The 14222-nt window shown below is 35.5% G+C and overlaps 1 protein-coding gene across 1 annotated transcript; it reads right to left on the bottom strand.

Annotated features, from left to right (window-relative positions):
- Nucleotides 1–3480: 3480 nt before the first annotated feature.
- Nucleotides 3481–9663, bottom strand: LOC107591121 (protein FAM131C-like). Its single transcript, XM_016280164.1, has 5 exons — nt 9600–9663; nt 9200–9292; nt 7463–7696; nt 6048–6146; nt 3481–3810 (listed from the first exon to the last, which is right to left on the bottom strand). Exons 1-5 carry the CDS (start codon nt 9661–9663, stop codon nt 3545–3547), a joined length of 756 nt encoding a protein of 251 aa, XP_016135650.1. The 3' UTR covers nt 3481–3544.
- Nucleotides 9664–14222: the final 4559 nt, after the last annotated feature.

Here is a 14222-nt window from a genome sequence, read left to right as displayed (position 1 = left end):
TCATTTGAAACTGGTAAACTTCTGGAAAGTTCAAGATTCCAGTAAGGGAATTCATTAGTTATAAGTAATAAGTTCAAAACAGCGCTAATGCAAAGAAAACACAGACGATTTCATCAGAGATGGCGGAGAGAATAGTGACTCGCATCCAGATGGCAGTAAATTATTATTTTCAGCGTGTATTTGCCTTAAAAGCACAATTGTTCTATACTGAATGGCTGCTGAAGGTGTTTTAGATTATGCACTGGACAGTGGTTTAGTTATTCTGAATGGATTCATATAGTAGCATGTACAGTCAGGTTAAGGCAGCAGGTTTAGTGGTCTTTTGGCACCTCCCTGTGGTCCTGTTTGGTATCGCAGCTTAACTGTGCTTATTTATATAAAAAATGCTCTAGACAATTTTCTTTCTTTCTTTCGGCATTATAGACATGCATTGGGAATTATGAAAAGTAATTAATTAATTTTAAAAAATTGTGTGGGTTCAGTCTATAGTGCTAATAGGCCTCCACTTCTTTGTGAAAGGCTGCTGCAAATATCTACAAACACTCAGTGGAAGGTGAAAGGACATGATGGTCATGATCACCCCTCTGTCGATGTATATTTTTAGATGCATTCATGTGCGATGACCTTTTACCTTATTCTAAACGTAATTGGTCTGACCCTGTTAACATAAAGTCCAATCTCCATCATCATTGCAAAAAAGCAACATGATATGGAAATAACATGTCTGCGTGTACAACGATCCCTGCATTCATTACTTGTCAAAGAGCTCAGCTGTGGCTATTACATACTTTAACGGTAAAGCGATAACCCCAGACGTAACCTCATATGCTTCTCAGCGAACACAAAGAACAAATTAAAAACCTTTTCTTTTTTCCTTCCACTGTCATCATCAAAATTTCAATTATAAAAAACCTCATCCTCTGACATGGAGATGCTGTCTGGGTGTCGCACGGACCCTTCCATCGGTGAGATCCTCTGCTCCTGCGGTGGATGTTGTGTGTCCAGCGGAGAATGAGAATGACTGGGGGAATGAGAATGAGGAGGATGAGAAGGTGCCAGAGAGCTGGTGTCATCAGCTTCCATGTGCATTCTGTACAGGTGCCGAGGAACACCCAGACTCCCTCCATCCAACAGGAACTGAGAAAGATAGAGGCCCTCGGGGTCTGTAAAGACATCGTCATCATTGTGAGAGCAGAAATGAAAAAGACCTCAAGCACACACATCTCCTAGAATGAAAATTATAGCATAAATGAATAAGCCCATTAAATCCCAACAATTATTTTTAAAAATTTGTTGGGGGGGGGGGGGTACCGGCACTTCTTTTTTTCCACTTCAAGCACTGTTTGTAACCTCATGCAGCTTGTTAGCTTTATGAGTCTCACTCTGGGAGAAAGAACAGAACAAAGGCTTCAGAATAAATTCTGTTCTTTTCTCTGTTTTTCGTTCATTATTCCTTGTGCTTTTTTCTTAGAAAAGGTTTTATAAGTATTCATTTAAATTCAGTGTATTGTTCCTTAATATATTTTGTTGAAATTGAATTCCAGTTACAAACACAATCGCCCCAGAGCCTCTATCAATACAATTAAATCCTACTTCAAACCCTCCCCTGGAGCACCAAAGCAGTCACACACATTATCTGACACCACACGAGGATCACACTGTGTAAACTTCTTTTAAAAGACCCTGGAGCATGATAACACTTGACCATTCCACCTCCCAACAGCCTCCTCTCTCGCCTTTCCTGCTTCTGCATTTACTATAATCCCCTCTGTCGCTGATTCCCCTCTTCTACCTCATCCCTCACTATCTCTCTCTTTCCATCACCTTTCTTTCTCAGTGGAGTGTGAATAGGGCACACGATTGTTATTCTAGCTCTCGCTCTTTTGTCTCAGACGCGCACAAGAACACACAAGAATTTTCTTGTTAGCAAGCGATTTCTGTCGCAATAGATCTTTTAAAGATTAAATCATAATTTTTCACATACAAAGGATTGCACAAAATGGTTGACACAATCATTAACACAATATGGAGGCAAGTTACTCAAAGTTATCTGTGGTAATACTTTTTTAAGTTCTACATATACATGGGCTTATAAATCTCTGGCAATTGTGACCATACCCCCTTTTAAAAAAACAAAAAAAGAACAAAGCTGAAGTGTGTATTTTTTATTTTGACGTGTGTAATATTACAAAAAACATATATTGATGCTAATAATATTAACATTAATATTAATAAATAAATAAATTGCTGCAAGTAAGCCATTTATAGTTTGATTTAATTTCCACTGTAGTATTATTATTATTCATATTATTTAATATTAATCATGATTTACAATTTTTTCAAAAAGTAAGCCATTTGTAGGTTGAGTTAATATTAAGATCAAATTAATCAATTAATTGCTACAAGTAAGTCTATATTTCTCATATTATTCTCTAATATTATTCATCTTAATTAATATTTTGAATATTTTTTGCTATAAGTAAGCCATTTTTACATCAATTTAATCTCATATTCCATCTTAATAACATGAATATTATCAATCTTAATTAATACAAATAATATAGATATTCACAAATATTAATTATGTTACATAATATTAATAATAAATAATCTTTTTTATACAACAAGTAAGCTATAGGTCAATTTCGCCAAAATATGTAAACACTGGTGCCCTGATGGACTGTGAGTATTCCGACTAGCCACACTGGCTCGACCAATGGCATGAGTTTGGGGCGGGGCTTTCTTTTTTCCAACCAATAGCAGATGGTGGGAATGTTTAGAAATTGTACTTGAAAACAGTCAATATTGTGCAGTTCTGTTTGGTGAGGCTATTAAAACTGCACACTTCAGCTTTGAGGATACATGTAGTCATTTGCTGTGTTAGACGTTTTATACTCAATCTCCATGGAAACATTTAGCAATATGAAAAATCGTTAAAATCTCCACCTCACTGCCCCAAGTAATAATTGCGGTTTTGCTCAAAGGCATAAGTCACTTTCACCCTCCAGAGTCCTCACAAAAGAATCCTATTCACCTCTGTAGTCCCATTGAGTCGTTCTTAGTGGAAACGCACCAGGCAAATGTCTGTGGAGATGAAAGCGTGTTTTATTTTGGCTCTTTCTTCTTCAGTCTATAGTGCTAATAGGCCTCCACTTCTTTGTGAAAGGCTGCTGCAAATATCTACAAACACTCAGTGGAAGGTGAAAGGACATGATGGTCATGATCACCCCTCTGTCGATGTATATTTTTAGATGCATTCATGTGCGATGACCTTTTACCTTATTCTAAACGTAATTGGTCTGACCCTGTTAACATAAAGTCCAATCTCCATCATCATTGCAAAAAAGCAACATGATATGGAAATAACATGTCTGCGTGTACAACGATCCCTGCATTCATTACTTGTCAAAGAGCTCAGCTGTGGCTATTACATACTTTAACAGTAAAGCGATAACCCCAGACGTAACCTCATATGCTTCTCAGCGAACACAAAGAACAAATTAAAAACCTTTTCTTTTTTCCTTCCACTGTCATCATCAAAATTTCAATTATAAAAAACCTCATCCTCTGACATGGAGATGCTGTCTGCGTGTCGCACGGACCCTTCCATCGGCGAGATCCTCTGCTCCTGCGGTGGATGTTGTGTGTCCAGCGGAGAATGAGAATGACTGGGGGAATGAGAATGAGGAGGATGAGAAGGTGCCAGAGAGCTGGTGTCATCAGCTTCCATGTGCATTCTGTACAGGTGCCGAGGAACACCCAGACTCCCTCCATCCAACAGGAACTGAGAAAGATAGAGGCCCTCGGGGTCTATAAAGACATCGTCATCATTGTGAGAGCAGAAATGAAAAAGACCTCAAGCACACACATCTCCTAGAATGAAAATTATAGCATAAATGAATAAGCCCATTAAATCCCAACTCAATATAGAGCTCTGATCTGCTCGATCCATGAGTCATCGTGTCCCAGACACATTCAGACATTTCTGTTTTGCAGTCATTTATTAATGCGCCTGGCTGAAAGACTCATCAGTACCAGAGTAAAATGTTTTTTGCACCTGGCTAAACAGGCCAATTGTCATTATTCTGTGCTTACCACACAAGGGCTATCATCACCTTGTAATGAAATAACAGTATTTTTATACAAGCTGGGACAGAGTGAGATGAACCAGGTGGTCAGAACGTACTGTGCTACTTTTATTGAAGGGATGTGAATATAAATATAATATCAATGGGATAATATATAATAATATATGGTTAAATAAGTTGCGAGATCTTCAAAAAGATTATTTCCATTTACAGGTTTTGCTAGTGGACCCGAATAACCAGTATATTTTCACATGGACCAGCTAACATAGCTAAAATACTTAGGGCCCTATGATTTCAAAGATGCGTTAAACGCAGATGGAATCACGAAATCCAGTCATAAAAATGGAATTTACTGTATAGCGCAGAATGTCTTGGAATTTGCCAAATTTTGGAAGAATAATTCAGTAGGTCAGTACATTTAAATCAAAATGTGATATGGACTAGTGTCTGTGAATATTAAGCTGCAAAAATACCATTTAAATATGAACCCTGCATGTTCTGCATGTCTCTGTGTGAATCAATGTCACAGGTGCGCGTTTTCTTTTACTTCACACACTGAAGTGTGCATGACGCTTGCAGTGTTTTCAGCTTCTGCCGCCTCAACATATGAGTGAACATGAACATGATCTCTAGAACTGCTCTGACAGTCACTTTATGTGAATTTCATATCGTCATATCATATAAACAGAGAAACTTAAAGATCTTCATAGCAACGCATAATAAAAGTTTGGTTTAACTTGAAGAAACTGTGACAGAAATAAATTACTTAATGTAATGATACTAGTTCTAATAATACAATTATTTAAACATTATTTTAAAGGAACATTTACCAGAAAAATTAGTTACCAGAATTTATTTACCAGAGTCTAGAAAAATTACAATAGAAAAAATAAAACGGTAAAAAGACAGAATTTGGGGGGGGGGGAATAAAACAGATTTCATAGGGCCCTTAATACTGCTGACCAGCGAAGCTGATCTTTTCAACATAGTTAAAACACTCTTAAAAATGAGGGTTCTTTATTGGTATCTGTGGTTCCATAAAGAACCTTTAACATTCATTGAACCTTTCCATTGCAAAAGGTTATAAAGATTGAAAAAAAATTATAGGAGATAATAACAGTGGAATTAATACCTTGTACTGGAATTGTACTGCCTATAGCTTTATTTTCAACATCCTGGGATGACCAGGCATTCATCGCTGCCTCAGCCAGAGCAAACTGCTCCGCCACACCTGTGAGAGGAAGAAAGAGATCACATATACATAATAGCGGACCAGAAAAAAACAACATAATTATCCATAATAAATATGCACTTACATCAACTGTTTTTTATCACTCATGTCCTATGAAGGAACTTTTAACATTTAAATGAATATTCATGACAATTACCAAGACCAAAATTGGTATTTGTCTGTTCACTGAAAATGAAAATTTGCTGAACATTTACTCACCCTCGGGCCATCTCAGATGTAGTTGAGTTTGTTTCTTCATCATAACAGATTTGGAGAAATTTAGCATTACATCACCTGCTCACCAATGGATCCTCTGCAGTGAATGGGTGCCGTCAGAATGAGAGTCCAAACAGCTGATAAAAGCACCACAATAATCCACAAGTAATCAACAGGATAACAGTCAATCAGTTCATGTCTTGTGAAGTGAAAAGCTGCATGTTTTCTGCATATTTCTCTCCCAATTTAAGCAAGACAACTTTTTCCATTTGAAAAAGTAATATTATGAATAGAGGACTTGTATTTTAGCTGGAAGCAACAGTTTAAAGTTAAAAACATCTTAAGGATGAATTTGTTTATTCCAAAATGCAGCCTTTCACTTCAAAAGATGTTAATTGGTGGACTGGAGTTGTACTTGTGGATTATTGTGATGCTTTTATCAGCTGTTTGGACTCAAAAGGTTATAAAGATTGAAAAAAAATTATAGGAGATAATAACAGTGGAATTAATACCTTGTACTGGAATTGTACTGCCTATAGCTTTATTTTCAACATCCTGGGATGACCAGGCATTCATCGCTGCCTCAGCCAGAGCAAACTGCTCCGCCACACCTGTGAGAGGAAGAAAGAGATCACATATACATAATAGCGGACCAGAAATAAACAACATAATTATCCATAATAAATATGCACTTACATCAACAGTTTTTTATCACTCATGTCCTATGAAGGAACTTTTAACATTTAAATGAATATTCATGACAATTACCAAGACCAAAATTGGTATTTGTCTGTTCACTGAAAATTAAAATTTGCTGAACATTTACTCACCCTCAGGCCATCTCAGATGTAGTTGAGTTTGTTTCTTCATCATAACAGATTTGGAGAAATTTAGCAGTACATCACTTGCTCACCAATGGATCCTCTGCAGTGAATGGGTGCCGTCAGAATGAGAGTCCAAACAGCTGATAAAAGCACCACAATAATCCACAAGTAATCAACAGGACAACAGTCAATCAGTTCATGTCTTGTGAAGTGAAAAGCTGCATGTTTGCTGCATATTTCTCTCCCAATTTAAGCAAGACAACTTTTTCCATTTGAAAAAGTAATATTATGAATAGAGGACTTGTATTTTAGCTGGAAGCAACAGTTTAAAGTTAAAAACATCTTAAGGATGAATTTGTTTATTCCAAAATGCAGCCTTTCACTTCAAAAGATGTTAATTGGTGGACTGGAGTTGTACTTGTGGATTATTGTGATGCTTTTATCAGCTGTTTGGACTCTCATTCTGACGGCACCCATTCACTGCAGAGGATCCATCGGTTAGCAAGTGATGCTAATCTGTTCCAATGAAGAAACAAGCTCATCTACATCTCTGATGTCCTGAGGGTGATTACATTTTCAGCTAATTTTTACTTTAAGGTGAACTATTAATTAAAAAACAGAAATCCTTCAGAGTAAGATTTGAAATTTACACTTGTGAAGAAAATAGTAGCAGTTTTTGCAGTAACAAAGTCACACCGTCAATGCCAGGGCATTGCTATGTGGTTGTTAAAGTGTTTTTTAACATGTTGCTGTGTGGTTGCTAGGTGGTTGTTTACTGCCACAAGTTAAAAAAGACCACCCCAATGACACTGTCATATTGTAAGTGATGATATCTGATCTGATCCGGTATATCTACATTGGTTGCTATAGTACTGACATGAACATCAACACATCACAATGAGACATTCAAGAGGAGCTATTAGTGTGGAAAGAACGAATGGAAAAACCCTGCATTTGTTCATGTCCATCATGCTGAACTCATGAGGTACATTAAACAACATAATCGAGGTATTACTGCAATAATACTAATTATGCAGGGCTGAAGTTTTTAGATTAGTTTAAACTTGAGTAGTTAAATGTTAAATATATAAATGCTGTCTCACCCGCAGCAAATCGTGCTTCTTTGATTTCATCAGTGAGGTGAGAGTAGAGCTGCTCGTCCTCCTGCAGCGCGGCTCCCACACTTCCCCTTCCTCCACCATCTCTCGTCCAGCCACACCAGCCTCCTCCAGACGTCGCTTCCCCTCCCCAACTCTTCCACTCAATCAGGTGGGCGACTCGGCCCTGGGCCATCGCAGTGGGCTTAGTGATGTGGTCTTTAATAGTGGCCAGCAGTCCTGAGGAGATCGGAGGGATTAGCATGAGCGCAAATCAAATGAAATAAAAGAAATGAAAAGAAAAGAAGGAAGAAGGTGAAGAGGTGATGCTAAAAAGGGACAAAAGTGAGAACGGATAAATTGTCTGGGTAAAAAGAGACTTAGAGCTTATTCTCTCCAAAGTCATCGAAAACTGAACAGCCTTTTAGGATTAGTGTCTGAAAGCAGGGACCAGAAGGCACAAATAGCATGTTTTGAGAAATATTAGCTATGTGAAAGGAACAATTATGTAAGAGCCTAACATGAAAACTGTATCTTTCCTCTTCAAATGATCATTTTGGCCTGCAACACCTCAGAGGTCTTCACATTTACAATTGTGTCCATCAATTGAAATCATAAAGGAATGTCATATTTTTGACACCATTTGTAGAATTAATTTTCACTTTGTTTTATATATATATATATATATATATATATAAAGCTTAATAATGTTCAGTTTCTTGCACAGACTGATCGCTTTGCTTCCTAAGACCTTAATATATTGCTAGGAGCAACAGGTACTAATTTTATTTTGCTTGCATATGCTATTTTGACTATTAAAGTGTCGGTAGCCATAGACTTGTATTTATGAAACACCAAGGAGTCTTCTTTCTGTCTACTGAAGAGAACAAAGTCACCTACATCTTGGATGCCCTGATGGTAAGTAAATTAACAGCAAATAGTTCACCCAAAAATGAAAATAAGAACTACAAACAAACATTTGGTCTAAAACTGGATTGCCCTTACTGAGTGATATAGGGTTAATTTTCAATCCTTTTTTGTTAGCATGTGTTTATTTATTTATTTGTTTAAAGGGTTAGTTCTCCCAAAAATGAAAATTAGCCCATAAATTACTCACCCTTAAGTCATCCTAGGTGTATACGACTTTCTTCTTTCAGACGAATCCAGTCGGAGTTATATAAAAAAATAGTTTTTGAACTTTCAAGCTGTTTAATGCCACTCAGCGGGTGTTGCATTGCTTCAGTCCAAAAGAAGTTAAATAAAAAGCGCCCATCCATAAAAAAAGTGTCTCACACGACTCCGGGGGGTCAACAAAGGCCTCCTGTAGCGAATCGATGCGTTTTTGTAAGAAAAATATCCATATTCAAAACGTAATATTCACTTTAATGTAGCTTGCGCCAACAGTTGTACCCAGAAGCAGTTCCGGGGAATGACGTATGAGGTCAGCTTTGCGCATGTATTACTCTCTGTAATTAACTTTCTGAAAAGAGTGGGCCTGGAGAAATCGAGCAAAAAAAATAAAAACGTCAGGAAAGGAAACAGGTGGCTAAAGAGGCACTAGAGAAGGAAAGAGAGAGATTGTTCATAAATGAGAGATATGCAGGCAGAGGGAAATTACATTAGCAAGCTTCTGTAAAGGTCAACTGCTCTTCTGATTCAGACAAATGATTCCGAACGATAGCAAAAACCTAGCAAAACAACACACAGTGTGACAGTGCCTAACATGCACTCTTTGCTCCTCACCCAGCAGGGAAGATGTAGCCAATTCTCCAATGTCATACCCGCTGCTGCTCCTTTTATCTGACATGCTGCCATTGTAGGGCTGGTTTGGAAAAGCTTAAAAACCCATAACACATTATTACTCTCTGTAATTAACTTTCTGAAAAGAGTGGGCCTGGAGAAATCGAGCAAAAAAAAATTAAAACGTCAGGAAAGGAAACAGGTGGCTAAAGAGGCACTAGAGAAGGAGAGAGAGAGATTGTTCATAAATGAGAGATATGCAGGCAGAGGGAAATTACATTAGCAAGCTTCTGTAAAGGTCAACTGCTCTTCTGATTCAGACGAATGATTCCGAACGATAGCAAAAACCTAGCAAAACAACACACAGTGTGACAGTGCCTAACATGCACTCTTTGCTCCTCACCCAGCAGGGAAGATGTAGCCAATTCTCCAATGTCATACCCACTGCTGCTCCTTTTATCTGACATGCTGCCATTGTAGGGAAGTCATATTAATGTACAATATAGGTGCATCCCAGTTGGCGTACTTATGCACTATTCTGTGCCATTTTTTGTATAAATAGTGCGAGTAGTATGTTCACACTGAAAATTTCCAAAAAGAAAAAGTGCACTTTAAATACCCGAATGATGCAGTTAAGTGAAAAAATAAAATAAACGTAAAAAGTGTAGAATGCTGGACCCTTCATGCACTCAAGTGTTGCAGCTTTAAAGCAGAGGGAGAGGTGCTATCTGATGAATGACAAAATAACCTTACATAATTCATAGTGCACAAGTACATGGTGTATAAGTGCAGTGTATAGTGTGTTATTTGGGATGCAGCTATTGACTGATAAAATAAAAAATTATAAAAATTTAAAAAACACTGACAAATGTTAAACACTTAATACACAGCTACTCAGATACCTCAGAATTAAGTACTGATTGAAAATGGTTTTGTAATCGTACCTGTATAGTATTTTAAACCTTTCACTAAAAAATTGTCAATAACAATGTACAAAACAAATAGCCTAGCAACAAGACGATCACTGCAAAAATATAACAGTAAAATATATAGTGTAATGCATTATTTATCGGCTTTAAGATATCGGCCAAATTTTCTTATTGGGCCGATACCGATAACAGAAAAAATTAGCATTTATCGGCAGATACCAATATGGTGGCAGATATATCATGCATCACTAGTGTATTATTAATTTAATAATAAAAATTAAGTCTTCTAAGGTAATTTTCACTTTAGTTGATAATTTATAATCGCAAATTGTGAGGCGAGTACATGTGTGTGTAATCATTTTCTCTCTCAGACCCAACTTTCACACCATCTACATACTGAAATTACTACCTTTTATTGAGGTTACATTAGGGATGCACTGATATCAAAATTCTGGGCGATAGCATTAAGCTGAAAATTATTTTTGTGTTATGACTAATAACCGATAACTGGCTGATATTGAAATAAAATGATTTTGATAATAAAACAATATTTATAAAATTATATTGAAACTAAAACCTAAACCTTGAAAAAAAACTTTAAATGCTACAAGCAAATTTAGGCATCAAAATATTGTAATGTACAATATAAAAATGAATAATAATTTTGTGATTTGCTAAAGATTACATTTACCACTGTTAATAAATTATTAGTGTTTTTTAAAATCAATTTTAAGTGAGTATAAAAATAGGGGAAATTTGCATAATTAAATGTCTAATATCAGCCAGTACCCAACATGGTACTAATATACAGTTTAGACAGCATAACATTGGCAAACAACCTACATTTTAATTAACTACAAATTCTCATTTGAACATGTTGCTAAATTTGTGTAAACACAAAAAACATTTTGGTTTTTCTGGCATGTGAATCATTGGTGCTTACTGACAAACTTACTTGCATTGATGAAATTAGACAATAAACAAGTATAAATAAATCATCTACATGTAATAGACTGTATTTTAGACTGTATGTAACTGTATTGTAGATTCTTATCTTTTAGATCCAAATTTATACTGATCATAAAGTTAATTTAGTATATTTTGAAGGCTTTAATACATTTGATTTTAAAGTTATATTAATGTATTAATGTATCTAAAGATAACATTTAATAGTGTTATTAAATTATTAGTGGTTTAAAAATTTATTTTAAGTGGGTAAATTAGCATAATTAAATAAAAAATATCAACAGGCAATGATATGTTAAAAATGTCTAATATCGATATGCTATTGATATATTGTGGGTATATCAGTGTCATACCACTAGGTTAATATAGCTGAAAAGTAGAACTAGAAAAGACTGTAAATGAAGCGAGGGGGATAAAGATAGATTGATATACAAATAAAATGGAATACAAAGGTGTGTTTATGATTAGATCTGTTCAGGTGAGATTCTGCAAAGTAGCTGAAATTTCCAAAAAAGCAGAAAAGAATAAGGGGCTTCCATCACTACTTAATGATTGTAGCTTTCTACTGCCCTCCAGTGTCACAAAGGTAAAGTTGCATGCAGAAGCACACTCATTCCTCTATATGCAATTTACAGCAATGCATTAAAAATATTTATGTGATGTGATTTTGGGGGGTCAATGATTCACACTGTAGATCTTGAGCAGATGGAGGATATGGTCTTCCTCAAGGGCACACAAACGAAGAGTTCAGAGGAAGAACTGAGAATAATCTCAGCATGGATTTTCAAATTATTATGATGCTGCTGTCATGACTAAATAATAAAGTTTTTTCTATTTTACTCTTTGACATGTTCTCTTGTTTAATTCATGCAAGACAGACATCACAGTCAATAAATACAGAACTGGAATGTGTCTTTATGTGCGAGGATCATTTAGACAGCAAAAATTGGCAAACAACCTACATTTGAATTAATTACTGATTCTCATATGAACGTGTTGCTAAATCTTGGTAAACACAAAAAAACATTTTGGTTTGTATTGCATGTGAATCATTTACCTGAATTCACCCTAATTTATAAAATAATAATAATAATAATAATCTACATAGTTCAACTGTATTTTAGATACTATGCAGGTTTTTACTGATATCATAAATGTTTGTAAATGTAGTCTTTTTGAAAGCTTTATTTGTTTAACTAAACAGAGTGTGTGTTGGTCATTTCTGTGCACTGGTTCAGTTACAGTCTTAAAGGAAAATGTCCCGTGGCTTTTATTTTTACACTCTCACTTTATTTTTTCCATGTCTCAGAGCATGCAGTGACACTAGGCCTGTCACGATAACAACTTTTTGTTGTGCGATATATTGCCCCAGAAATAATTGCGATAAGCGATATTATTGTCATTTTAAAATTAGTCTTTTTAAAGACCATTTTATGCCACTGAATATATAATCATAATGTAACAGCATAATAATGCAATAAGGCCTACACACTTCCAAATGACAACAAACTTTTAATTTTTAAGAATATTATGTCATGGAAATTAAGTATCAAAATATTAGATATCTTTAAAAAAAACCTGAATAAATAGTAAATAAACATTTTTCTAACAAAAAGTGCAAAGTAGAAAAAAAGAGAAATGCACAAAGTACTTGTATAGAGATTTTTCCATCTACAGAATTTTTCCCGGACCTTCTTTTCTCTGTAAATTAAGGGTGCACACGTTTGCTGAAAAACACAATCACTACTTAGCAGCCAGATGTCCGTATGCACAAAGACACAGATCCCTAAACAAGATAATATCTGCAGATGAAACTTTTTTTGTAGAAGCATTTTTTTAATTTGAACTAGCACTTCATGACTACATGTTATGTACGAGAAGCTGCAAAAGACACAGGAGCAAGCGGAATGTACAAAACATGGTGACATTAATTTTTTATGTAAATTGAATGGCCGATATATTGCATCACCAAAAATGATTGAGGTCATGTACATATATTGCGTGATAAGTCGATATATTGATTATTGCGACAGGCTTAAGTGACACATGTCTGAACTTGTAGCATCAAAAAGAAATTCTTTTTACTCTCTTTGTCTCATGTCAACCTATAATCCAGAAAGCAAACATTGTTCAAATTGTTTTGACTGACACCACCCCAAGTTATGTTTATTGCACATTGGGAAAGCACGCTTCCTTTTTAACGGCACTGAAAGTAAGAAAGTAATACACTATAATAAAGTAAATATAGTAATAAAGGCCTCAAAGAAAGTAAAAATAGAATAAACAATGCAACTGTAACTTAATTTGCTAAACGTCTCTCGCTTACCTCAGCATAATTCTTTTGCTGATGTATGCTTCTTTGGTAGCTCAAAGCTAGAGGAAAACCATATTTTATCTTGAGGAAAGTCTGACACCTTGTGGTAATCAAATGCACATGCACTGCGCACATACGTTTATGAGGTTTTTCCACATAAAATAGTATTTGATTTAAGTGAATTTTGGTTCAAACATTTCTATGTGAAAATACTAAAGATTTACACTAATTGCACCGTGTCAAAAGGATTGTTTTTTCTGTCGCTCTCTGAGGTTGCACATGTGTCTCCGAGAGTGTGTGTTGGTCATTTCTGTGCACTGGTTCAGTTACAGTCTTAAAGGAAAATGTCCCGTGGCTTTTATTTTTACACTCTCACTTTATTTTTTCCATGTCTCAGAGCATGCAGTGACACTAGGCCTGTCACGATAACAACTTTTTGTTGTGCGATATATTGCCCCAGAAATAATTGCGATAAGCGATATTATTGTCATTTTAAAGACCATTTTATGCCACTGAATATATAATCATAATGTAACAGCATAATAATGCAATAAGGCCTACACACTTCCAAATGACAACAAACTTTTAATTTTTAAGAATATTATGTCATGGAAATTAAGTATCAAAATATTAGATATCTTTAAAAAAAACCTGAATAAATAGTAAATAAACATTTTTCTAACAAAAAGTGCAAAGTAGAAAAAAAGAGAAATGCACAAAGTACTTGTATAGAGATTTTTCCATCTACAGAATTTTTCCCGGACCTTCTTTTCTCTGTAAATTAAGGGTGCACACGATTGCTGAAAAACACAATCAC

The sequence above is a fragment of the Sinocyclocheilus grahami genome, unplaced genomic scaffold (genome assembly GCF_001515645.1).
Source record: "Sinocyclocheilus grahami isolate Dianchi unplaced genomic scaffold, SAMN03320097.WGS_v1.1 scaffold137.1, whole genome shotgun sequence".
Classification (NCBI taxonomy): Eukaryota; Metazoa; Chordata; class Actinopteri; order Cypriniformes; family Cyprinidae; genus Sinocyclocheilus; species Sinocyclocheilus grahami.
The sequence above is the reverse complement of the archived record's forward strand: the minus strand, read 5'-3'. Positions and strand labels throughout refer to the sequence as shown.